The sequence below is a fragment of the Trichosurus vulpecula genome, chromosome 3, assembly GCF_011100635.1.
Source record: "Trichosurus vulpecula isolate mTriVul1 chromosome 3, mTriVul1.pri, whole genome shotgun sequence".
In the NCBI taxonomy this organism is placed as follows: domain Eukaryota; kingdom Metazoa; phylum Chordata; class Mammalia; order Diprotodontia; family Phalangeridae; genus Trichosurus; species Trichosurus vulpecula.
Window position 1 is genome coordinate 434,895,948 of NC_050575.1, and position 26,728 is coordinate 434,922,675.

General features: G+C 44.7%; 2 protein-coding genes across 2 annotated transcripts in view; both read right to left on the bottom strand.

Annotated features, from left to right (window-relative positions):
- ATP6V1B1 (ATPase H+ transporting V1 subunit B1) overlaps positions 1–6,271 on the bottom strand; it is a 39,474-nt gene extending 33,203 nt beyond the window's left edge. The window contains exon 1 of the mRNA XM_036750966.1: positions 6,060–6,271. Coding sequence (XP_036606861.1) covers positions 6,060–6,177 — 118 coding nt within the window. The 5' untranslated portion in view covers positions 6,178–6,271. The remainder of the gene's footprint in view (positions 1–6,059) is intronic.
- Positions 6,272–8,823: 2,552 nt separating this feature from the next.
- Positions 8,824–26,728, bottom strand: part of VAX2 (ventral anterior homeobox 2) — a 37,671-nt gene continuing 19,766 nt past the window's right edge. The window contains exons 2-3 of the mRNA XM_036748276.1: positions 24,843–25,030; positions 8,824–9,315 (exon numbers count right to left, since the gene is read on the bottom strand). Of these exons, the coding sequence (XP_036604171.1) occupies positions 8,824–9,315; positions 24,843–25,030 (680 nt within the window). The remainder of the gene's footprint in view (positions 9,316–24,842; positions 25,031–26,728) is intronic.

A 26,728-nucleotide genomic window follows, 5' to 3' on the forward strand; every position in this document is an offset into this window, starting at 1 on the left:
TCATGGGCTAAGTATAAGACAGGGAAGGTGTGGCCAGACCTCCATCTAAAGACCTAGGGGTACTCGTGTTTGGCAAACTCAATCTGAGCCTAATGTGGTAAATGAGAAAGGCTGATGGGATCTCAAGCTGCACTGAGAGAAAACTGATGTTCAGGATGAAGGGAATGACCCTTATTCCACTTAATTCATCCTGCTCAGACCGTGGCTGGAGCACTGTGTTCAGTTCTGGGCACATTTTATCACATTATGTGAACATCACTTGAAGAAATTGGGAATGTTTAGCCTGGAGAAGAGGAGACTTAGGGGAACATGAGAGCTGGGTTAGAGTATCTGAAGGACAAGGATGGTCAGGTGGGAGAGGGGTCAGATTGTTCTGCTTGGTCCTGAAGGGCAGAAGGAGAAGCAAAGGGTGAAAATCCAATAGGAAGTAAGCTTCTTGAGGGCAGGGCTTTTTTTTTCTTCCAGTTTTGCTTTTGTAACCCCAGTACCTGGCACATGGTAGCCAGTTAATCAATGCTAGATGAATGAATGACCAGATGTAGTTTCAGAGGAGATGTAGTGCTGATGTGAGAGAAAAGCTGATAGTTGGAGCTGCCTCAGGTGGATGGGTCACCTGGGAGGAAGTCGATTCTGTCTCCTTGGGGCTCTTCAAGGCTGTATGACCACTCATCAGGTCGTAGAGGGGAGTGCTGAACAGGACTAGCTGGCCTGTGTGCTCCACGAGGTGCCTCATGGCTCTGAAAGTCTGTGGTACACCGTTACAGCCTGAATGCTCACTTGCTTTCTCCTCTCTGCCTGCCTGTCTATCTCTGTCTCTTCCCCCTTGGTTTTGTGGTATGCCATCATGTTGTTAGGAGAGGGACAGCACAGTCTAGTGGATAGAGTGCTAGACTTGGAGTCAGAAAAACCTTAGTTTGACCCCACCTCTGAGATTTCCTAGCTGTATTGCTATGGGAAATTCATGAAATTTCTCTGTGCCTCAGTTTCCTCATGAAAAAGGGGGTAATAATTCTCATAATGCCTATAACTTTGTTTTGTAGTTGAGGAGTAAATAGATTTAGAGCTTGAAGCTGTCTTATAGGTCACCTAGTTCAACCCGGTCTTTTAACAAACGAGGAAACTGAGACCCAGAGAGGGGTAGGGACTTAAGGTTGTATGGGTGGTGAGTGTTAGAAGTGAGGTTCAAATGCAGGATCTCTGACTCCGAATCAAGGGCTCATTCTATTACCTGGTGCTTAGAGGGTTAGAGTTAACTGGGGCACAAGGGTCAGGTTACCAAAATCAAGACTTAATGCCCCCCCTTCCCCCCGCCCCCAACGATCACAACACAAGATATCTTAGGACCTGAGATCTCAAGCTGGAAATGCCTTTGAAGGTCATGTGGTCCAACCCTCCAGGAAGACACTGGGGGCTAAGGGATTTTAGTGTCCTGCCCAAGGTCACACAGGTTATTACAGTCAGAGCTAGGATTGGAATCCAAGTGTGTGGCTTCAGATTTGAACTGTGCCATGCAGCAGAGATTTTGCATGATAAAAGCTTCTTAAAATACCAGCCATACCAGTAAAAAAAAAAAAGGCCATTTGACAAATGTACCTAATCAAGGTTGGGGTCTTCCAGCTGGCTGCTTCCTGGGCAGTGCCCCCCAGTGCTCCAGCACACAGTGGCTCTATTCTGGGCTGTTAGTTACCACCATTACTTTATGGATTGTTCCAAGACCCCATTACCACAAAGGAGGCAGAAGCACAGCTGTAGCACTTGTGGTAGGCAAAGATGGTTATCAATGCATGAGACTGACAATGATAGGAGGCACAGCTAGGTGGCGCTGCAGTGGATAGAGGGCCAAGCCTGGAGTCAGGAAGACCTGAGTTCAAATTTGGCCTCAGACATTTACTAGCTGTGTGACCCTAGGCAAGTCACTTAACCCTGTTTGCCCTCATTTGTAAAATGAGCTGGAGAAGAAAATGGCCAACTACTCAAGTATCTTTACCAAGAAAACCCCAAATGGGTTCATGAAGAGTTGAATACGACTGAAAATGACTGAACAAAGTGTGGTGTAGTGAAAAGATTGCTTCATTCAGGAGACCTGGGTTCAAATCACAGCTCAGGCACATACTAGCTGGGTGAACATGGCATGCTATTCTCTCTAAGACTCAGTTTTTGTTCCATCAAGTCAACAAACATTTATTAAACACCCACTTTGTGCCAGACATTGGGCTAAGCACTAGGGATACAAAAAAGGCACCCCACCCCCAAAAAAACCCAAAACAAAAAAGGAATTCACAGTCTAATGGGAAAGAGAGGGGAGAAGGGAAAGTCAGTGTCATATGGTGCATGAAGGACCAGCTTTGGAGTCAGCGAGACCTGAGGTCAAGTCCTTTCTCTGACACCTACTAGATGTAGGTGACATTGTGCAAAATCATTCAGTGTCAAGGGCAGCTAAGTGATGGAAAACTTGCTGAGTGAAACCACAGGTCCAGACCAAAAAAATGGGGATGAGAATTTTGCTTTCCATCTCATAGAGATGCCCCGAAGAAAGCACTCTTAAACCTTAACTGCTATGTAAATGTAAGCTGTTAGTAATCTGTGTGGTATACTTTAATGTCACTTCCCCAAGGGGCATAGCCATGCTCATCCCATCATTAGCCACAGCAGGCCCTGCCAGACCCTAGGAATGTTATCACTGCATTAGCTATGGGATGAGGAAGTAGAATGTCTCTTGGCTTCTCCTGGGGTAGAAAAGCATATGACCTTGACTTAGTATGGGGACAGCACCTTCCCTGACTGTTGACAGTAAACTGTTGGGAGGGTGGCTGTGATCAGAAAGAAGCTGGTTGGGCTGGGTCTAAGTGAGGCTGTGGGTGAGCCTTGGGGCCAAGTGGTTGAGAAGGTGGATGGGGAGAGGATGTCACCTTTCCTTTTTCACTCTATCTGGGGGTAGAGATCCATGGAGCGGCAGGTCCTGGACATTGGACCCAATGATGGCCAGACCTCCTGGTCACTTCGCTCCACCCAGCACCTTCCTCTCCCTATTCCAGCACTAGTGCCTATGCTTCCAGCTCAGTCCTTATTTCTCTGTATATGTTCTTTCTCAACTCTATCAGATTTCCAGGATTCCTGGAAGGCAGGATCTCGTCAGGACCCTCAACCTCTTAGAGGCTGGTGCTCCCTCCTTCTGGATCATCCTCAGGACCAGGGACTATGTCTCCCCTGTCAGACTAGGGGATCCTCACCTGCTCCTTTAATTCTCCTTTCACCATTCACTGCCCCTTGCTGGTCTCATGACTCTGCTCAGCCCCATCCAAGCTTCCTATTGCCTAGGAGATAAAGTATAAACTCCCAATCCAGGCATGTTGGGCCATCCAGCCCTGACTGCAACCCACCTTTTCTCACATGATGTCCCCTCACATATTCTATTTCTGGTCAACTTTTACTTTTCTTGGTCTCCATTTCTTGTCCTGCCCTCTCCTGGTCCTTCTGCTCTTTGGTCACATACTTTATGGGAACAGATTGTCTCCCTTCATCTATACCTAGGGTCCCAGGATTTCAGGGTCCCAGATTAGAGTTGGTGGGGACCTTAGAGGCCATCTAGGCTAACCTCCTCATTTCAAGATGAGAAAAATGAGTTCTAGAGAGGTGAGAGGATTTACCCAGAACCCCCTAGCTTAGTGTGTTAGGCAGGATGTGAACCTAGGTCTCCCTGACTCCAAAACAAAAACCCTCTTTTCTTTCAAGGTCAACTCTAGCATTATAATCTCCATTAAGCATACCCTGTACTCTTCCCCCTTCTCACTCCAATCTTAACTCAAAATAAGAGGTGTGTGAAGAGCATGGGGATTGGAGTCTGGGCCCCTAAGCCCAAATCCTACTTTTACTGAGTGGGACCTTGGGGGAAATCATATAACTTCTCTCTGGACTTTAGGTTGGGAATCTGTAAAATGGGATGGTCAGACCAGATGGCCTCTAAAAGTCTATTCCTCCTGGAATGTATATTTGAAACCAGAACTGAATCTTCTCTTTCTTTCCTTCCTCCCTCCCTCCTTCCTGCCTTCCTTCTTTCCTTCCTCATTTCCTCTCTTCTCTGTCTCTCTTTCATTTTTGATCTCATTTTTCTAACCCTAAAACCCCTCTGTGGGAACACATCCGACACAGCTGTCTGGACCTACCCTTTCTACCCCTAATTCCCTTTTCTAATGCTTTCTGGAATTGGAGCCTTCCCTCAGATTCTCTGCCCTTTTCACAATGTAAATCTTGTTTGTGCATAGCTGACTGCTTCTTGTCTCCCCCACTGGCATGGGAGTTTTCAGGGCAGGGCCTTGGGTTGTCTGTTTCTTCATCTGCAAAATGGGGATAACAATGCCTACCTCCCAGGGTTGTGAGGTTCAAATAAGATGATTTTAAAGTGCTTTGCACAGCCCTTGGCACCACGTAGGCTCTATATAAATGTTAGCTATTCTTATTAACGTTAGCTGCTGTCTTTGTATCCTCTGCACTCGTCAGAGTGCCAGATGTATAATAGGTACTTACCAAATGTTTGTTGACTGTAAATTCTCCCTGGGAGGTGAAGGGTTAGACTGGATTACTTTTAAGGCCTCCTTGACCTCTAAATCTTTCCTTTCTCCAATTTCTCATGGTACATGGTCTCTCTCCTTTGCCTCTCCCATATTCTGGCTTTTCTCATAGTTAATTACTTCCACATTTTATCCCCTCCCTCTCAGCCCTCCTTCCCAGTCTATAAGGTTCTGGAGAGTAGGGACAATGTCTTGTCTCATCCGTGTATGCCTAGTTCTTAGCCCAGTCACTCGAACATAGTAAACATTTAACAAAAGTTTGCTGAATTTAGTTGAATCTAAGTCTCCAACCCAAGGCTCTCCCCTTCCTGGAGCATTCAGGAGGTGTGGAGGCCAAACCACCCCCTCTTCTCTCAGCTCCTCCCTCCCCAGGGCCAGCCAGGTCTCACTTCTGTCTCTATCTGGCCAGCTCTCAGTCTGAGCCGGCTCCGGGAAGTTCTGAACCCTCAAGGGTTGAGGGGAGGGGCTAGATCTGTCAATTTACTCTCCAGGAAGAAGGTGCCCCAAGCCAGCCGAATGGCAGGTGTGACCTTGATAACTTGATAAAGGTGAGGGGAAGTAGGGTGTGTGTGTGTGTGTGTGTGTGTGTGTGTGTGTGTGTGTGTGTGTGTGTGTAAGACCAAGAGAGGGATATGGATCTGGGCCAAGAGGGGGGACTCGAAGGAAGGTTGTCTGCTATTCAGACCTTAGGATCACAGTTGCCCTGAAATCTCTGGAGCTGGGAACACCCATAAATAGACACACAGTGCTGCTTGTATGCCTGCCCCCTCCCAAGTAACCTCCACAATGGGCACGGCTGGTACCCACACTGGCACACTCCATACACTCTGACACCCAAACACATGGTTTGCATGGCTGTCCCCTGCCTGATGTGTTTGTGGGGAGCCCAGAACCTGTCTACAATTTCGGTAGCAGCTGGCCCTGTCTGCGGGTGTGGGTGTGGTTGACAGTGAGGGCAGCCTAGAGGACACAGAATAGCCCTCTTTGTTCTAGGGTCCTTGCTAGTTTGGTGGGGAGGGAGACCCAGAGCCAGAGTTGATGGCAGCCAGATGGAAGAGGGAGAGGCAGGAAATGGATAACTTGGAGATACTCTCCCTCCCCAATCCCACCTCCTACTGCCCTGTAATCTAGGGCTTTGAGAAAAGGTGCCCCATAACCCCCTTCCTTTGACAGTAAAGCACCTAACTCTGCCAGTCTCTCACGGTCCTCCCCCCCACCCCCGCCCCATCCCCATCCCACCATCAGGTCTGTAAAGTACTTTCTTACTCCATGTTATGAAGACAGGCACAGGAACAGGACAGACATACAGGAGGATCCCAGGCGGCATGAGGGACATTTCCTCTCCCCAACCCTCCACCCCATCTGGTCCTCAAAAAACTGAGGCATCCTGGCCATCCAATGGTATCCCCGTCACCTGAAGGGGGCTAAGGAAATGGGAACCTACCCACCCCTCCCCGGTGAGCCTTCTCATGTTATGGGGGAATAACTCACTGATTCGGGGATGGGTGATGTAGTTTCTCGTAACTGCCTGGATGTGCTCCTGAGCTCCAGCTGCTGCTCCCAAGGTGCTCAGGATGTCACTCAGCCTAGACTCTACCTTGGTTGCCATTTCCCAGCTGGTCTGCTCTCAGTGGTGGAGATGGATGAAGCCAGGGCAGTCAGCTCTTTAACTGAGAGTCTGGGCTGGAGTTGGAGAGGGCTGCCTCCTGCCTGTCTAGCTCAGCCCCTTCCTCCTCCTCTTTTCCACACTTGTTGACAGTAAATAGGAAATCCTCGGCTTTCAGAAGACTGCTGTTCTCTGTGCCCCAGGGGAATCTCTTATCTGCTCCCCTCTGCCTAGCTCCTACCCTATCCCCAAGGGCTACCCCTTTGGATAGGATCCCGGGATCATAGATGAACCCCTGGCAGGCAACTTAAAGGTCATCCTATCAACCCTCCTTATTTAACAGATGAGGAAACCGAAGCCCAGAGAGATTAAACAACTTTTCTAAAATCACACAAGATCTCGAGAAAGACAGGACCTAAGCCTAGGACAAAGGTAGCTAGAGAAAGGGAAAAGGAAAATATAGGGAGGGGGACTGTTTGAAGGCTGTTCCCAGGAACTCCTTTAGGGAGAGAAGGATGAGCCCTGAGGAGATGGGGTGAGATGTGCTGGGGTTGAGGTCCTCTCCTTCTTTAGTCGGGTTAAGGTACCATTTGTCTCTCTACTAGATTGAGATCCCCCAGGGGCTGGGACCTCCTCTGCTGGATTGGGGCCCTCCTAGGGTGTGTGTTGGGGGTGGAGGGTGTGTGTGTGGGGTAGACTGTATCCCCTTCTCAGAACTGAAGGGTTCTGTTCTCTCCTTCCTCCTAACTTTCCCTGTGCCCTGCAAAGAATTATGGTTGTGGGGGTGGTGACACTAGCAATTTGAAATGATGACGATGCTAGAGGTGATGATGAGGATTATGATAACTATGATTGTGATCAGGATGCGCCATGATGGTGATGGTGATTTTGACATTGATAATTGTTGGGCATGATGATACTCAGTTGGTGAGGATATTGAGAATGACAAGGGTGATGGTGTTCCTGAAAATGGTAAGAACAATGGGGACGAAAGTGATGATAGTAATGAAGAAGGTAATGGTACTGATGATGATGGTGGTGGTGGTGGTATATTTATAGTGATAATGGCGGTATATTTATGATAATGGTAGTAGTGATAATGGTAGTGATGGTGATGGCAAAGATGATAATATATTTATGGTGATAATGGTGATGTTGGTGGTGCTGATGGTGATAATGGTGGTGATGACTGTGATGGGAATCTTACTTCATAATGTTAGTGTGTTTACTGACTGTGTTATTGATGATGGAGATGGGGATAATAATGTCTGATGGTGAAGACTGAGTGTCAGTGAGGGTGATGTCATGATAGAGGTGATGATAATGGTGGTGGTGAGTGAGGACACAATATTTTGACCCCAGGGATTTTTGTGACTCCCCACTTGGCAGAGTATATTCACATTCTCTTTAGTTGGAGGTACTCTCTGAAAGGCAGAGAATGATGCAATGATTATCTTTTCCTTTCCCTGAGGTTGAGACTCATCTCTCAGGATTCTAGATCCATGGTCTACCATGGACTAGTTTCAGCCACTTATTTTTGGTTATGCCATCTGCACTTTTCTTATTGGTTCTTAGATCCTTCCATGTAATGTACAACATTGCAAAGCAATCTCCCTCTCCACACTTGCCACCATTTCCTACACCCCACTTATCACCATATTAGCACCCCTGGAACACTTTGACAGGCCTGGTCTCCTGCCTAGAGTGGAGGAATAAAAATGAAGAATCTCTTATCGCCCACTTCTGGAGGATCCTGACTTGGGCCAGTTGATAAGTTCAGGAAAGGGGTCCCCACTATGGGTCCATTTCCCCAAACATGGGAAGTACTGGCAAAACCTGCCCCAACCAAAACTTTCAAGTTAGCAAATTCTGTCCTCACTGCCTCCATCCTTCCCTTTCTGAGCTCATTTTTACCATTTTATCACCCTTACCACCCACATTAACTTAGGGACTGGATGCATTCCTCCCCATCCTACTTCCCTAGGTAGTTATCATTATAACAGAGAAAGAGTAATGATGAACCCAAAGGGATTGTGTGCTAATGGTGGAATTTCAGTCACAGTGGCACCCAAATGGGGGAGAGATTTTTGGATAGGGAGAACCTTCCCTCATATCACCTTGTGTGAGCGACCTGTAGGGGAGGCCAGCTTTGGCATCTACATGTTAAGAGGAGCCCTGAACAGACAGAAGCCCACCTCTAGCAATATAGGAAGTCCAGCATCTTGGTCCTTCTTTCAACCATTGTCCCTCTCACTCCTCCCAGGCCTCCTGGCTCCAGGGCCTGGAGAGGATGAGGAGAATGTGGAAGGAAGGCCTGAGGATTGGAAGTCATCTGGTGGGAAGGGTGGGGCAATTTTTTTTTAATCTCTTTCATTCTTGTGCCTTTCTTTTTATTTGTGTGAGAGACACACACTCGTACACTCACTGGAATGAGCACACACATACACACACACACACACACACACACACACACACACACACACACACAAACTGCCCAGACATTTGGTTGATGAGTTTTTTTAGCTGGGAGAGAGAGACTAATGGAGAGTGGGAAAGTCTTTCTCTTCTTACTCCCTGGCTGGGATAATGGGGTGGAGGGACAAATGGAGGTGTGATAGGGAGGGAGTGTCAGTGTGGGGTAGGAGGTGGTTAAGTGGTGCTGGCCTTCTTGCTGCCAGGGCCACTGTTTTTCCTTTCCAGTCGACTGTACGGTTCAAAGGCCGAAGTGCCCAATTCATACCCACTGGGCAACTCCAGGAGTGTGGTGAAACACAGAGGAGGTGGTGGGGGTGGGAGCCGAGGAGAGGTTGAGGCTGAGGTCATTTGGGGCCCAATTAGGCCAAAGAGGGCTCCTGTCTTGGAGGGGCTCTCAGTAGGGCTGCTCCCAGTGAGGTTTGAAGAGGAGTTCCGGGGGAGCCCCAGGGTGGTGGCCCCATTGCTGGTGGTCAGGCCTGGTGGTGTAGAGGTCAGGGCCAGCAGACTAGAGGCCCTAGGGACTGAGAGAAGACGTCCCTGCTCCAACAGTCGCAAGATGTTGGATGTAGCAAAGGCCTCAGAGGTGGAAGTTGATGAGTGCTTCTCTGAGTCCCGGCTCTGGTCCTTCTTCTGCTTTGTCCGGCGGTTCTGGAACCAGACCTTGACCTTGGTGAAGTGGAAAGCAGAGTAGAGAGAGAGAGAGAAGATGGGAGTCAGGAACAGCAGGAAATAGGGAAGAGACAAAAGAGAAGGAGAGAGAGAGTGGGAGAAATGAAACCAGAAATGAGGAGAGTGAGGAGAAGCAATGGTTTTGGCCAAGCCAGTGGGAAGATATATGGGAAGCATGGGATGGCAAAAGGTGGTGGTGGGAGCAAGAATGAGGGATTAGGAAAGGAAGGGAGGGAGAAGAGAGACAAATTCTATTAAACAGTCAACAAATGACCTTTTAGGGTGGAGCATCCAGAGGTCTCCCTAACTCTTGTCCCCCTACTTCCCTCTGTCAGTCCATACATCCTACCTATTTTTATCCTTAAAAATTTCTTCAATGGAAAGAGGTAGGTAGATGCCAGAACTACTGAGCTGCTTCAAATCTCTTATGTCTGTCGGGGCAGAGATTCAAAGACTCATAGAATCTAGAGCTGGGAAAGACCTTAGAGGTCATTTAGTCCAGCTCCATCATTTAATGAATGAGGAAAAAAAAGCCCTGCAGGAAGGAAAGGACCCATCTGACATCATACAGACCTGTCCCTAACCTTAATGTCAGCCCTAGAAATCATGTTGGTTTGAGAGTCAGGTGATATGAGCTAAATTTTGGCTCAGCCTCTTGCTACCTTGTGTGGTCTGGGACAAGTCACATAACTTGCCTGGGGCTCAGTTTCCTCATCTGGAAAAGGAGGGTGCTGGATCTAGTGGTCTCTAAGTTTCCTTCCAGCTCTGAGTCTGTGATCCTATGGCCAACCCCATCCCGCCCTCTCTGGGCTTCCTTCTGAAAAGCAGAGAATTATATGGTTCTGGCCTCCTGCTTTCCAGTCTGAAGGACGTCAACAACAGGACACCATGGTTACTAGAGGCTCCCTCTGCTGACCATTTTCTAGAAAGGCATCTGGCATTGAGACTTGCAGATGTAGGAATACAGCCAGAGCTCTTGTTCCTAGAGGAGGCATATATAAATGAATCCAGATCCATGTTACATCCTGAAAATGCTACGCATTATCTTCATTCAATTATCACTGTCATCATCTCTTTGCTATCATTCTATCACCCTTATTACCACCTCCATCATCATTGCTCCCAATCATTATCACTCAAACTCCCTAAGGGTAAAAGCCTGGTCTTTCCTCATCTCCTTTGCTCCTTTCTAGCATAGCCTAGCACAAGTCTAGGTACATGAGAGGTGATCAGGACCACAGAATCTGAGAGCTAGAAGGAAATGAAGTAGTCATGTTATATGATCCTTTTACCATAGGGCCAGATTCAGAGCCAGAAGATACCTTGGAGACTGTCTAGTTCAACCCTCTCATTTTACAGAAGGGGTCTCAGAGAGTCTCAGAGAAGTGACTTGCCCAGTGTCATACAGGTATTAGGGGGAAAAAGTGGGATTTGAACCTACATCCTTTGATTTTAGATCTCTGCCTTTCTAGTCACCCAGTTTTAACTCATTCATGAACAAAGATCCCCTTTACATCATAACCAACACATGGTCATCCAACCCAAAACCTCCAGTGAAGGAGAACACCCTACTGCCTAAGGCACACCATTCCATGTTTGGATAGTAATAACTGGTAAGATCTTACATTCCACCTTAGTTTACCACAGTGCCTGGCACTTCATTTCATTGTTGTTCAGTTGTTTCAGTTGAGTCTGACTCTTTGTGATCCCATTTGGGGCTTTCTTGGCAGAGATACTGGAGCAGTTTGCCATTTCCTTCTCTAGCTCATTTTACAGATAAGGAAACTGAGGAAAACAGGGTGAAGTGACTTGCTCAGGTTGTCTGAGGCAAGATTTGAACTCAGGAAGATGAGGTTTCCTGATTCTGGGGGGGTGCTTTATGCACAATGGCACTACCTAGCTGCCCCAAGACTTTACAGTTATCTGTTAAATTTCACATTATTAGGGTCAACAGACAGGCCTGCTGGGTATAAGGTACATACAAAGACAAAACTTTGGGACTTAGGTTGTACTTTGAGAACATAAGATGTCCACAGAAAGTGACAACAGTAATAGTACTTTAAGGTTTGCAAAGCAAATGCTTTACAAACATCATCTCATTGGAGCCTCACAACAATCCTGTGAGGTGGATGCTGTAATCACCCCCATGTTATAGATGAAGAAACTAAGGGAGACAGAGGTTGAGTGATTCGCCTAGGGTCAACCCAGCTAGTAAGTGTCTGAGGGCTGGTTCGACGTCAGGTCTCTGTGACTTCAGGTGTCTCTCTCAATCCCTTGTGTCACCTAGATGCCTCTAGACAAAACAGACACAAAATAATCCACAGTAATCTCAAAAGGAAAATCATATTCATAACTAGGGACGGGGGGGGGTTTCTGGAAAAGCCCTCTATCTGTGGGAATACCTGAACTGTGTCTGGAAGGAAGCTGGGTGATGAGGAGGGAGTGCATTCCTGATAAAGATGATCACCGGTTGTGTTGGTAACCAAAAATGGGCTCCTTAGCACTTAGTCAACAAGTGCCCTTGAATAGTTTGGCTTTTTCCCCTGAACTGAATGCTGTTTGTATGTTGGGCTGGAGTAAGCTTGTCGGCCCCTTCACCTTGCTTCCCTTGCTTAAGCTGATCGAAAGAACCTGTGCTTTCCCGGTCAACCCCTTCACCTTGCTTAAGCAGATTGAAAGAATCTGTGCTTTCCCCAGCGTACCTTACACCCCCGCAGAAGCTGAATGGTTAAAAACAGCTTCTGTTGGAGCCAGAGGCTGCTGCTGCCACAGCCACAGCCACAGCCACAGCTGAAGCAGGAGCTGCCAGTGGCAGAGTTGACCTACAGGAGGAAGCTGAACAAGGACTTCAGGCCAGTGGGTAATCTTTTTACCATAGAGGGGGAAGCATGATTTTGCTTTACACAATCATGCTTCTCTGTAGCCTCCTGGTTACTCTTTCAAGGTGTACTTATTGGGCCTGGAAGCTTTTGATCAATATATCAAAATGGGGTTGCTGGTTCATGGGTTGGTTACTGTGGAGCCTAAATATATGTTTTGATTCTTCTGCCTTCTACTTTGAGAGTTTCTTATATCCGGCGGTTCCGAACCTTTCAGACATGTATATGATCCTCTTTGAGATTATAAACTCTGCCCTCCTAATACATTTGGCGACGAGGATGGGATCACTAGGTATAAGATCTCTATTTAGAAGCAGAAGAACTTTAGAGGAGGAGATGAATATCCCAGGGTGGGAGGATCCATTTTATTCCTCCCTAGCAAAAGAATTGGCTAAAAAAGCTGGACCCTATGAAAACTGGGAACCAAGGCTACAGAGAGGAGATCCTAGGGATTTGGAAAGGTGTTTCCAAGAAGTTGGGATTCAGTCAGGGGCATCACTATCTAGGCAAAGCTGGATAGTGTTATCAGCCTACCGGCTAGTATACAAAAGATTGAGATTAAGTGAAAGAGATGGGGGCACTCCTACCCCACGGCAAGAAGGGGAATCTCAGATAGCAGGAGAACAAACTGACTCAAGTGAGAACTTTTCTATTAATGTGGCTAGGAGCAACAGGAGACCAAAAAAGCCCAGAGTGCATTCCAACCCAGCCCAGACTGAGCCTGACTGCCTGCTTCATCCTTGCCATGGTGGCAGGGGAAGCAAGTGGGGGGAAAATGAGACAACATTAGGGGCTGAGGCACAAAATACTACTAGGGTTCAGGATGTCCCTCACACAGAGAATGGGAGATGGTTAAATGATCAGACAAGGGCTCGACCCATACAAAGGAGGAAGACAGAAACCTGAGGTGATGACTCAGTTACAAGGGAAATTCAGGAAGATTTCTCACCGCAAGAGGTCACAGATATTTTGAGTAGATTCAGCCAAAGAATAGGAGAACCATTAATATCTTGGATGGTAAGACTCAGTGATCAAGGGGCCAGTGGAATATCAGTAGATAGGACAGACTGTATGAAATTCATAGGTATCAGCCATGATCCTCTAGTTCAACAAGCTTTCAGGGAACATCATCAGCAAGGAGATGGTGATAGCAGTACTACTCTGTTGGCATTAGCCACTGTGGGATGCAATAAGAGATATGCTACTGATTCTATGTGGCCCACTGAGCACAGACCCTGGTATTCACTTAGAGATTGTATCATGAGACTAAAGGAGGAGGTAATGAAGACTGCTATTATGATAGGAACTGCAGACAAATATTACAATGATCCAATGGGACTGCCTCATAGGAATTTAATAATTAGGACAGCTCCCCCTGCTTATAAACAACTAACTTTGAATTTATTACTTGGGGAAGTAGGGAGCCGTCTTACAACAGTGATAAATAAGATTTTACAGTTACATGACTTAGGTGACTGGGGAAGGGATAGATCTCCTCGAGAGAGAAGGGTGAATAACCAGCAAACTTGGCGCCAAAGGACAGTAACAAGGAAAGAAATGTTTACTGCTCTATTGAGAGCAGGGGTAGGTTTTGAAATGATAGATGGCATTCCAACCAATGAATTATACAGAATGTACAGAGATAAAGGACTTGATAACAGGAGAGATAGGGAAATAAGAACTGCTCCTGCAAATGCTACAGATGTTGAACCTTCAAACCCAAGTGAATCACATGAAAGGGAATACTAGAGAACAGGCCGAGCCCCAGTCCAAATTAAGGAAATACACAGGCTGGATTGCAGACCTCACATTAACTTGACCATATGTTGGAAAAATGGGTCAAGTACGGTAACTGAGGCATTAATAGATACTGGGGCTGAGGCCATCCTTATTTATGGAAATCCAGACAAGTTCAGCCATGGAACTCCTATTACCATTACAGGACTAGGAGGGACTGAAATATCAGCCAGGCAAGTTAAATTAATGATGAAAATTGGACAGTTGCCCAAGAAAGAATATAGTGTGGTTATTGTGCCTATTCCCGAATACATCATTGGAATAGACATATTGAAGGGTATGACCTTAAATTTACCCTAAGGGAAATACCAATTTGCTGTGAGGAAAATGGGCATTAATGCAGTCTTAGTGGGGAAAATCAAGATGGATCCAATCACTTTGCCCGAACCTTCTAAAATAATTACTTTGAGGCAATATCGTGTGCCAGGTGGGCAAGATGAAATTGCCAACACTATAAGAGAATGTGTTGAGGCAGGAGTGTTAGTCCCTACAACTACTCAATGGAACAACCCTGTCTGGCCAGTCCGAAAGTCAGATGGGACATGGAGGATGACAGTAGATTATAGACAGCTGAACAAAGTGACTCCTCCCTTGTATGCTGCTGTTCCAGACACGGTTACTTTAATAGAGAGAATACAAAAACATGAAGGGACTTGGTATGCAGTTATTGATTTGGCCAATGCCTTCTTTACAATCCCAATAGACCCCAAGCAATGGAATCAGTTTGCTTTTACTTGGCAAGGCCGACAGTATACATTTACACGCCTGCCGCAAGGATATATTCATAGCCCAACTATTTGCCACAGGATTGTAGCTGAACATTTGGATGAATTAAAGTTACCTGGTGTACAGCTTACACATTACATAGATGACATCATGATACAGGGAAAGAATATAAAGGAAGTGGAGGAGAGTTTAGCATTATTAATTGACCATATGAAAAGCAAAGGATGGGAAATCAACCCCGCAAAGGTTCAAGGGCCAGCTCAAACTGTAAAATTCTTGGGAATACAGTGGAATAGAGGACTGCGAGAAATTCTCCCACAAGCTCGACAAAAAATCCAGGATTTTCCCACCCCTACCAATAAGAAAGAGGCCCAAAAGTTCATAGGGCTATTTGGTTATTGGAGACACCACATCCCACATTTGGGACAGATTTTAAAACCCTTGTATAAAGTCACCAGAAAGAAATATGAATTTGATTGGGGACTTGAACAAAGTAGAGCTTTTGAGGAAGCAAAGGCTGCTATCCAATTAGCTCTAGACTTATGGCCTATGCAAAATGGGCCAGTGCAGTTACAAGTGACTGTACAAGATGACTATGCAAATTGGAGTCTGTGGCAAAAACAACAAAGCTGAAGTGTACCTTTAGGCTTTTGGTCAAGGAAACTGTCCTCATCTGGAGTGCAATATACACCTTTTGAGAAGCAGCTGTTAGCTGCATACTGGGCTTTAGTAGAAACTGAGCAACTAACTCTGGGTCATGAAGTGGTATTAAGGCCTGGAATTCCAATTATGACTTGGGTAATGAGTACCCCAGCTTCTCACAGAATTGGACATGCACAAGAGGCAAGCATAATCAAATGGAAGTGGTATATTCAGAATAGGTCCAGAGCAGGCAAAAGTGGAGTTTCTGCTCTACATGAATCTGTGGCGAACATTGATACTGAGAGGAATGAAAAGCCCCTTGAATCTAAGCAACAGATGGTACCATCCTTAGTGAAATGGAATAATGGATATGACGGACTAAATGAAGAACAGAAGAAACATGCTTGGTTTACTGATGGGACAGCAAAATATTTAGGACAGAAGAGACATTGGAAAGCAGTAACCTATAATCCCTGTACAAGGCGAACTCTGGAAAGTTCTGGGATAGGTGGAAGTAGCCAATATGCTGAACTGATGGCAGTGCATCAGGCCATCAGAGCAGAGAAAGGACAGTGTCATATATTTACTGACTCGTGGGCGGTAGCTAATGGATTAGCTACGTGGATGCCTATATGGAGAAATCAGAATTGGGAGATTCATGGCAAACAAGTTTGGGGTAAAGAGTTATGGGAAAATATATGGGACATGTCTTTGGTTACAGATCTGTCAGTTTTTCATGTTGATGCTCATGAGACCCTGAACACACCAGAACGTGAGTACAATGCACATGCGGATCGACTAGCAAAGATTGCTACTGAATGTATTGTCCCTACTCCTACTCCAACTGATGACCCAGCCTTAGCAAGATGAGTCCACCATACTGCTGGCCATTTAGGGTCCAGGCCACCCATCGATGGGCACAGGATTGAGGTATCAGTATTTCTCATGTGTTGTTAAAACAAATAACAGAGGAGTGTTGTATATGCCAATTAGAAAAAGAACGAACTCTTCCTAGGATAGTTACTGGAGAAATAGCAAGGGGAAAAGTTCCAGCCCAAATTTGGCAGATAGATTATATTGGCCCACTACCCCAGGATAAAGGATGTAAGTATGTATGTATGTGTGTTGACACCTATTCAGGTGTACTAGTGGCTTGTCCTTATAAAGACGCAACTCAGAAAAACACCTGTAAAACTCTAGATATTGTAAGTTTGTATTATGGAACCCCAATGCAGATTCAAAGTGACAATGGGTCACATTTCAAGGGCAAAGAAGTGAAAAGATATTGTGTGTTGAATAATATAGAATGGATATATCATATTCCATATTACCCACAAGCATCTGGGCTAATTGAAAGAATGAATGGATTGTTGAAAGAACAGCTGAGAAAATTAAGCTCTAATAATTCATATCAACATTGGAAGGATAATTTGTCTATTGCCTTACGTAATTTGAATAATAGGCTCTTAGGGGGGAGTACACCTCTAGCCAGAATGATGACCCCCAAATCTGCAGATTAGAGAACAGCAAACATGTGAGATCCAAAACATTGAATTTTGGACTGTGAGGGAAGATGTCCCACTACCAAGTCCAGGAACACCTGGTTCAGCAGGATATGATTTACATTGTATAGAGAATTTTAGGTTGAATAGGAAAGAGATAAGAAAAACCCCTACTGGAGTATGTATGAGAATCCCCAAGAATTATTTTGGACGGATATTACCTAAACCAGGATTAGCGGCTCAAGGAATACATGTATTGGCTGGAGTGATAGATTCTAATTATCAAAAAGAAATTGTTGTGACACTCCAGAATATGGGTAAAAAACCTGTACAATTTTGTAGAAATGATAGGATAGTTCAAGTGATTATTATCCCCTGTGAAAAAATACCCTTTGTGAAAACTGACCCTCCTCCCAAAATAACTACTAGAGGGGCAAAAGGGTCTTGCTCCATTGATAGAATAAAGTCAGGAGCTAAGGTATGGGTAAAACGGAAGCCAGATGATATTCCAAAGGCTGCAGAAGTTATAGCCCATGGGAAGGACAACACTGTAACAGTTGTCTATTCAGGGGAAAATAATTACCAAATCATACCCCTGAACCATATATTTTACCGTGAATAGGTTATAATAATAGATTCACGGACTCCACAGGTATGGCTGATGCTGGTAAATGCCATAAGCCACTCAGAGGAAAGGTGACCTTGTGTGATTAATGGATGAAAACTTGTACATCTGGGGAAAGGCTGGGAGGACAATCCTAGTCTCTATCTAGGATGGGATCCTCTTAGTTTAATTTTCCCATTGTGTTACCTTGTACATCTGGGGAAAGGCTGAGAGGACAATCTTAGTCTCTATCTAGGGTGGCATCCTCTTGGCTTCCTCATTATGGTCCTTTTGAAAAGAAACATTTCCCACCTGAGTTTGGCTCTGATGTTGGATCTTTGCATAACTGAAATCTCAACCAAACTTGAGATGATTTTATTTGAAGAATAATAGCCCATACTTGTCTACTCTTTTTGTCCTTTGTTTTGGCTAACGTTGTTGCTAGTTCTGTTTCCTTTAGGCTTAAGCACCCTGCACTTTCCCTGCACGTAGCATTCTTGGAATTCCTGCCAGCTAGTTAAAGAACTGACCTCTGGAATGGGACTTTTTGGGGCAGGGCCATCTCTACATCCAATTTCAGCAAGAAGAAGCTATGGAAAATGAGACCTTCACCCCTTACCCCAAGATTTTGAGCCCCAATCATTCAAGGGGGGTGGGAATGATGATAGTGTTCTGTTTACTTATTTTGTGTTATCCTTGCCATGTTGTTTTATTGTTATGATATTATTAATCCTATGTAATGGATACAAGGATCTAGGGGTGGACATTTGAATTATTAATAATTATTTTGGGAATGATTGATTGAAGAGATTATCTTGCTAGGACCTAGGGGTGGATCACATTTGAATCATAAATCAATATTTAAGAATGTCACCAAATGATATGTTTTGCTTTATTATGAATGATATGTTTTAGTTTCCTTTGTAATTGGATCACAATGTATGTTCTAGGATACATGACTGATTAGATTATATATGTATCCTATAACAAGGGGTGGAGAAGTGTGTTGGTAACCAAAAATGGGTTCCTTAGCACTTAGTCAACAAGTGCCCTTGACTAGTTTGGCTTTTTCCCCTGAACTGAATGCTGTTTGTATGTTGGGTTAGGGTAAGCTTGTCGGCCCCTTCACCTTGCTTCCCTTGCTTAAGCTGATCGAAGGAACCTGTGCTTTCCCGGTCAACCCCTTCACCTTGCTTAAGCAGATTGAAAGAACCTGTGCTTTCCCCGGCGTACCTTACACCCCCGCAGAAGCTGGATGGTTAAAAACAGCTTCCGTTGGAGCCAGAGGCTGCTGCTGCTACAGCCACAGCCACAGCCACAGCTGAAGCAGGAACTGCCAGTGGCAGAGCTGACCTACAGGAGGAAGCTGAACAAGGACTTCAGGCCAGTGGGTAATCTTTTTACCATAGAGGGGGAAGCATGATTTTGCTTTACGCAATCATGCTTCTCTGTAGCCTCCTGGTTACTCTTTCGAGGCGTACTTATTGGGCCTGGAAGCTTTTGATCAATATATCAAAATGGGGTTGCTGGTTCATGGGTTGGTTACTGTGGAGCCTAAATATATGTTTTGATTCTTCTGCCTTCTACTTTGAGAGTTTCTTATATCCGGCGGTTCCGAACCTTTCAGACATGTATATGATCCTCTTTGAGATTATAAACTCTGCCCTCCTAATACACCGGTGCAAAGGCTGCAGGTGGGAGGAATAAAGTCTGGTGTAAAGAGAGCCTACAGGGCAATCTGACTATCACAGAGAGAGTGTTTGAAGAGAAAGAAAGTGAAAGTCACAGATGAAAGGCTAAGGATTGTGTGTTTCAGCCTAAAGTCAAAAGGAAGCCTTTGTAGGCTTTTGGATAGAAAAATTCAAATGAGAACAACTTCCTCAAACCTATCAGATGGGAGAAAGTGACAAAGAAGAATGATGCTCATTGTTGGAGGGGCGCTGTGAAGACTTGCACTCTGCTGGAGCTTGAAATGGTGGCCTTCTTGTGGCATTCCCAGGCTTATTTAGCCATAGCTTTCCTAAAAGTAATGAAGACCTAAGAATCCACTAAGAGCAAAGCCGGAAGTGATCTAGCCATTCTGAAAAGCAATTTGTAACTCTAACCAACTAAACTAAGCTGTGCACACTTTGACCTAGTGATACCAGGCCTAGGCACATACCCCCAAAAGATCAAAGAACTGCTAAAAAATAAAGACCCCAAATATTTATAGCAGCCCTTTTTATTGTAGCAAGGAACTGGAAACAAAGGGGATTTCTATCGAGTGGGAAATAGCTGAACAAATTATGGAATCTAAATGTAATGGAGCATTTTTGTCATGCTTGTTCTGTTGTTTCAGTTGTATCTGACTCTGTGATTCCATTTGGGGTTTTCTTGGCAAAGATACTGGAGCAGTTTGCCATTTCCTTCTCCAGCTCATTTTAAAGATGAGGAAATTGAGGCAAACAGGATTAAATGACTTGCTCAGTGTCACACAACTAGTAAGTGTCTGAGGCCTGATTTGAACTCAGGTCTTCCTAATTTCAGGCTGGATGCTCCATCCACTGTGCTACCTAGCTCCCCAATGGAATATTACTGCACTATTTTTAAAAAACGACAAAGAAGATGACCAAAGAAACCTGGGAAGACTAGTATGAACTAATGTGGAGTGAAGTGAGCAGAACCAGGAAAGCAACTAATATAGTCTCAACATTGTAAAGACAAATGACTTTGACCAACCATAACTCCAGAGCACCTCCCTCTCCACAGAGAAATGGTGGATTGTAGGTGCTAAAAGAGACATACATTCTGAGACTTAGCCAATGTGCAGATTTTTTGCTTGACTATTTGTTACCAGGTGAGGCTTTTACATTTAGGGAGGAGAGAAAAGATGTTGGGGGTGGGGGAGATGAGTAGTATTTGATGTTTAAAAAAAACAGGAAGAAAAAAAATAAAAGGGCTTCAATAAAACATTAAAAATACACAGACATGAGCATAAGAGAGTTCAGAATGGAGTACAAACACAGAGAGCAGGGTCGATGCTTTAGTGTTAAATTTAATACATACTTTAAAAAAAAAACCTAAGTGAATGTAATATAGGTCTGAGGATTCCCACATAATCCCCTTTTTATGTTCTTCTTTGCATAACAGAAATGTTCACATTTGTTTATATTTGTTAGGTTCAGAGTTTTTAAAAATAATTTTTTTAAACAAAGAACCCTTGGGTCAGAAGCCAGGATTAGAGTCCTCACAACACCAGACCCTTCATTTCTCTGCATTTTAGCTTCTTCATGTGTAAAATGAGAATGATGTTAATTAAGAATTGCTAGCATTTATGTATCTCTCTTTGCCTTGCAAAGCAGTTTACAAATATTTTTTTATTCTCAAAACAGTCTTGAGAGGTGGGGGCTATTATCATCACACCCATCTTATAGTTGGGGAACGTTACATTTAGGAAGATTGTGACTTGCTGAGGGTCACTTGTAAGTGTCTAAGACTGGACTTGAACTCGTCTTCCTGATTCCAGGTCCAGTTTGCTCTATAGCCGCCTTCTGGGGCTGTTGTGAGGGAAGCATTTTGTATTCCTTAAAGTGAGTTATTATTCATAAATCTGAAGATGGTATACAAGTGTGAATTCTGATGGTGATGATGGTGATGCAAGCACGGGACATAAATAATGACATGTGTGGAGTACAATAATTTGGCCTGCTGCTGGGAAATTGAACAAAGCTCTCCAGTTCCATTGCACCCTTCTACAGGAATTAATTTGTATGGCAACCAGAGGCATTATGGAGGATAGAAAAAATGTCCTTCACCTCAGCTTTACTCAGTTCCTTATCAGTTTTGCTAAGTGGAGTCCCAGGATTCAGACACAGAGATATGATAGCAATGAAAAAGGAATTTTGGACCCTAACTGGGACAAGAGTTTATTTGATGTTTAGTAAGACTAGAACCTATATCGGATTGCATGCGTCTTGGGGGTGGGGAGAGGAGGGAGGTAGAGAAAATTTAAAACTTATAGAAGTGAATGTTGAAAACTAAAAATAAATAATTTGTATGTAAAAAAGAAGTGTATATTTGGAACTGGAAGGGACGTCAGAGTAATTCTCACATTTTACATATGAAGCAACTAAGGCTTACAAAAGCTCCCAAAGTCAGGCAGGTGGCTTCAAAGTGACATTTCCCGATTTCTAACCCACTGTCTTTTCCATTGTACTCACTATCTTTCAAGTTTAAAGGATAGTCTCGAACCCCACCCCCACCCCCAAATAAGCAAAAAACCAAAAAACAACAAGGATTTTTCCAAGTAGCTAGCTGGCTGCATTCTGCTGGCTGGGGTCTACACTCCAAAGAACTGAAATATTTCCCTACATTAAGGAGCTGGTAGTTCTTTCCTCTATAGGAAAGGAGTGCCATAATAGCTAAATAGTCACAGAGCCGTCAAATACCAGTGGATTTTAGCAGAGAGCAGCAGTATAGATGCCAAGAAGCAACTAGAGATGCCCAGGCAAGAGCAGGAGAAAGCTGCTGATTCAGTGAGGACACAACCGGTCCTACAGCCCTGTGGCACATTAGTTGCTATAGCCGCACGAATTCCCCCCAATGCCATAGTCTGCCAGTGTAGGGGTCACCTTCCATAAAGCTGCTCACAACCTGGACTGACTGGAACTGACTGAGCATAGGACTGGCAGGCTTCACTATTGAAGGTCTTTAGTGGTCATGGCCAATTTCCACCCAGTCAATCCAAAGCTCTCCATTCAATTCAATCAAAGAACTTGTTCAAACTTCATAAAGCTTCACAGGCTATGGTTGCCTGCTTTCAGTTAAACACCTCATGATCTCTGTTTTATCTGCCCTTTGTTTTCTGTTTTCACTCAAGGTAGAAGGGGCAGGGCTGAAATCAATTACTTAATAAAAGACCTTCCTACACAGCCTTCAGCTTACACTTCCCTTCAGCCAGCTGTCCAAAGGCTAATGTGTGGGAAGAGAAAGCATCTATCTTTCATTCACACTGGATATGGGAGAATGGGAGAAGTGCTAGGCTAGAAGCAACAAGTGTTTCCTGGACAGCCGCTTTGGATGTCATCAGCAGGGGGAGATGATGGGGGTGAGGGTGGGAAACACAAGGAATGAACAAAGTGAGAGCAACTTCACGCCTGCCCTGGCCTCTCTCATCCTTCCTTCCTCCTGCCCTATATGAGCAAAGACAGGGGGATGGTGATGAATTCAGTTCAGCATGTTAATATCCTTACATTAGCAACCAATCAGTATTTATTAAGTGCCTACCATGTAATAATTAGTAATAACAATGCAATGATTGTGAGGATGAATCAATAAGTCAGTGAAGATTTATCCAGGATCTCCTATGTGCCCAGCCTGGTGCTGTGTGTGGTAGGAGAGATAGGAAGAGACACAGTCCCTAGCCTTCTGAAGACATGTGCATATGGAGGAAGTAGAGGACAGAACAAAATAGTGCAGAAGAATGGTGGTGATGATGATGATGATGGTGATAGTTAAAATTTGAATAGTACTTAAAGGTTTGAAAAATGCTTTATGTACATGCACACACACACACACGCACGTTTCCCTTTGCTCTTCACAACAATGCTGGGAGTAGATGCTGTTATTATCCTCATTTTACAGATGAAGAAAGTGAGACCAAGGGAGGTTAAGTGACTTGGTGAGGGTCTCACATCTTGCCAATGTCTGAGGCAGTATTTGAACTCAGGTCTTCCTGACTCTAAGTCCAGGAATATGTGAAGTTTTCTACAGGATTTTGGAGAAAGGCTGCATACATGTGGGCTGTCATGATCAGAGAAAGTTCCCAGGAGAAGGGGAGGATTTGATCTCCCTTGGCTGGCTGGAGAGCAATATGATAAGGACTAAGAAGAGGTCATTGGACTTAGTGATTCAACCACTGTGAGGAGCAGCTTTGGAGCTGAGTAGAAGCAGGAGTCAGGAAACCTGGATCTGCTACTGATTCTCCATCTGACATGGGGCAAATCATTTCCCCTCTTTTGGCCTGATTTTCTCCCCTCTAAAAAACATGATCTCTGAGGATGCCTTGCAGTTTGGACAATCAATGCTATCTGCCTCCTTCTAGAAGGCAGTTTGAGTAATATCGTGGAAGCAGAATTGAAAAAGGGAAATTCTGAGTATTCAAGTCCTAAGGTTGCTTACCTGCACTAACAATCCCCATGGTGGTGGATTGGAGGACCTTGGCCCTCAAGTAACTCTGCCCTCCCACCTCTGGTATCCTTTAGCGCCCATAGGTTGGGGCTGGCTTCTTAGCTGCTAAGGCTGGGCCAGCCAATAGGAGAACAGTGGAGACTCATGAGCCCAGGTACATCTGTGTGGATTATTTTAGGCTCTATGGGAGCAGTCAGGGAAAACAAACCATCACTTCTGAAGACTGATCAGTGACAGCCATTCTGAAGAAGGAAAATAGCTTTCCAAGTGGACTGAGTCATCTCCTTCCTATCTCTTCCTCTCTCCTTCTTCTTTATGCCCCCTCTTTGCCTCTCATTTCCCCTTTCTGATTTTGCTTCCTACTCTTTTTCTTTCCTCTCTCTTCCTCTTCCCTTTATTCCTCTTCCTTTCCTTTTCCTTCTTCTCCTACTGAATCTATAGTATTGACTTCTTGTGATTTGTCCCCTGGAGAAGGCAATGTGATAAAATGGAAAGTGCCTTGAATTAAGAGCCAGACAGGGGTTTGAATCCACTCCACTTCTAGAGGACTCAGTGCCTTTTAAATCTGAAGCACTATTTTTTGGTATCCTGAGTCAAAGCTCTGAACACCCAACCTTAGTTGTGGCTCTGAGATCTAGGGTCCTCTTCCCAACTGGAGGCTCTTTAGGGATAAAGGCTGACACTTCATCACTCAGGGAAACCAGACTTGGAACCTTATATTTAGCTCTGGGGACCATTTTTTGGGAATAATATGGATAAGGTAGAAAACATGCCAAAGTGAGTAATAAGGAAAGTAAAGGAGTTGGTGACTATGTAATAGAGCACTAGGTGAAGGAATTGTGGAAGTCATATGGAAAGGGAAATCCCTTATTTTGCTTGACTGCAGAGGTCAGAACAAGGAGCAATGGGTAGAAGTTATGGAGAGGGAGATTTAGGTTAGGAAAGCTTCCTAACAATCCAAGTCGTCCCAAAGTCTAATGGGCCACCTCCAAAGTAGTGGGTTCCCTGTTATTGGATAGTTTTAAACAAAGCAAGGATGACCACTTGTTGGAATATTATCCACAAGATTCTTGTTCATTTACATCTCTGGAACTTTCTCATCAGACTAGGAGCTTCCAGAAGAGTAAGGCAGAATGTGTATTCAGAATATTGGGTGATGGGACCAAAGGAGGATGAAGAAAGAGAGTATTCCTTAGGGACTCTTACCTGGGTTTCTGAGAGGTTCAGTTGGCGGGCCAGCTCAGTTCGTTCTCTCCCCACCACATACTGACACCTCTGGAACTCCATCTCCAAACGGTACAGCTGCTCGGCTGTGAAGGATGTTCTAGTCCTCTTTGGTCGATCCAGGTCTAGACCCTTGGGGAGGACAATTTCCCGGATAGTTCCCTTGGCATCTGCAGGAAGCATGAAGGAAGGCAGGTTAATTAGTTGACAGGTATGTTTGAAGACCATCTGGTTCATGGATAGGAACCCAAGGTAGGAGGTCTAAGACCAGGGTGGCAGAGAGCTTGACATGGGAGTCAAAATGACAAAGAGGAAACAGAAGCTCTCAGGAGGGTGGGAGGGGGGAGAAAGGGGGAGGGGAAATTCCCAACACACCTTTCATTTGGGCCAAACATCTGGAAGAACTCTTAAGGAGTGTGCTAGTAGAGGATGAATGACCACTTTGTGTGAGAATTCTCCTGCTACTTGTGGGACTTTGGACAAGTCATTGTGATTCTGTATTAGATCCCTAAGCTCTAAAATATTGGACTAAATGACCTCAAAGGTGCCTTTTAGCTCTACAAATAAGGTCTTATGAACTTAGCATGCTGAAGAACAGTCCTGGATGAGTGGATGGGTTGACGATGCAGGGCCAGAAGCAGGAATTTTGGCTCTGGGCTTGAGTACCACAAACTATCCCCAGTTGAGGGGTGGAGGCAGCTAGTTTGAGGCTGTTGCAAAGTTTCCCTGCCTGGGGGAATGCCTTCTAAGTTTTATACCCATTAAAGTTGACACCTTGGGACAAAGCTCTCTTCGCTCCACCCTGGTTATTACCCTCTTACTGGATAAGCTTTAAATTCCTGCCTGAGTCTAAATTTCTATATGATGACCGACTGGATCTCCACAATATCAGTAGGGGGGTGAGGTTAGTGATATAGCTGAGTAGCTGCCTGCCCCATTCTAACCCAAAGGGACAGATTTATGCATGGGTTGCCAGGCAGATATCCCCTAGCACTAGGTAATGGAATCTCTTTCATTCCAATCCCATACTTTATGGGACTGGACCAGGAGTCAGGAGGTAACCAGGGATGAGAGTCAGCGCCTCGATTTCGCTAAACAGCAGCAGTAGCAGCCACAAGACAAAACAAGCAAGAAAAACCCGAAGCCATTCCAGAATAACAATTTCTTTGGCAGGAAGTATAGTATGGTGGGAAAATAACGGATTTTAGAGTCTGAAGTCCTGGGTTTGAATTCTGATCTGACACTTAACTACCTAGATGATTCTGGACAAGTCACTCAACCTCTATGGGCCTCAGTTTCCTCATCTGTGAAATGAGGGAGTTGTACTTAGATGGTGTTACTAAGCTCCCTTCCTGCTTTAAATCTGTGCTCTATTTTTCATAGGGCTTCTTGGCTGGTAAACTTAGAATAACTGCATTTCAACAAGGCATGTGACAATCATAAGCTCACAAGAGCATTTCCATTTTCCAAAGCACTTTCCAGCCAACACTCTGCAATGTGATGCAAATACCATGAAAGGCCCTTCTTTCTTAGAATCTTATGATTGTGTATTGTCTCCATTTTACAGATGAAGGAATTGAGGCTTGGAGAACTTGAGTGACTGGCCAAAAGTCCTACATCTTAGAAGGCATAAAGAGGGGACACAAACCCAGGTGTTCTAACCCAAGAACAATGCTATTTCCTGTACACCCCCCAGAGGCTCTCTTCCAAGGTCCTTTTGGACAAAATGGATTTGAGCAGGCTTGATGGTAGTACAGATTAAGTGGATTCATAGTCGGTCAATTGACTGCTCCAGTTCAATTTAATTCAATTCAATTCATAATATCATAGATCTAAAGCTGGAAGAAATTCCAGAGGCCTTTTAGTAC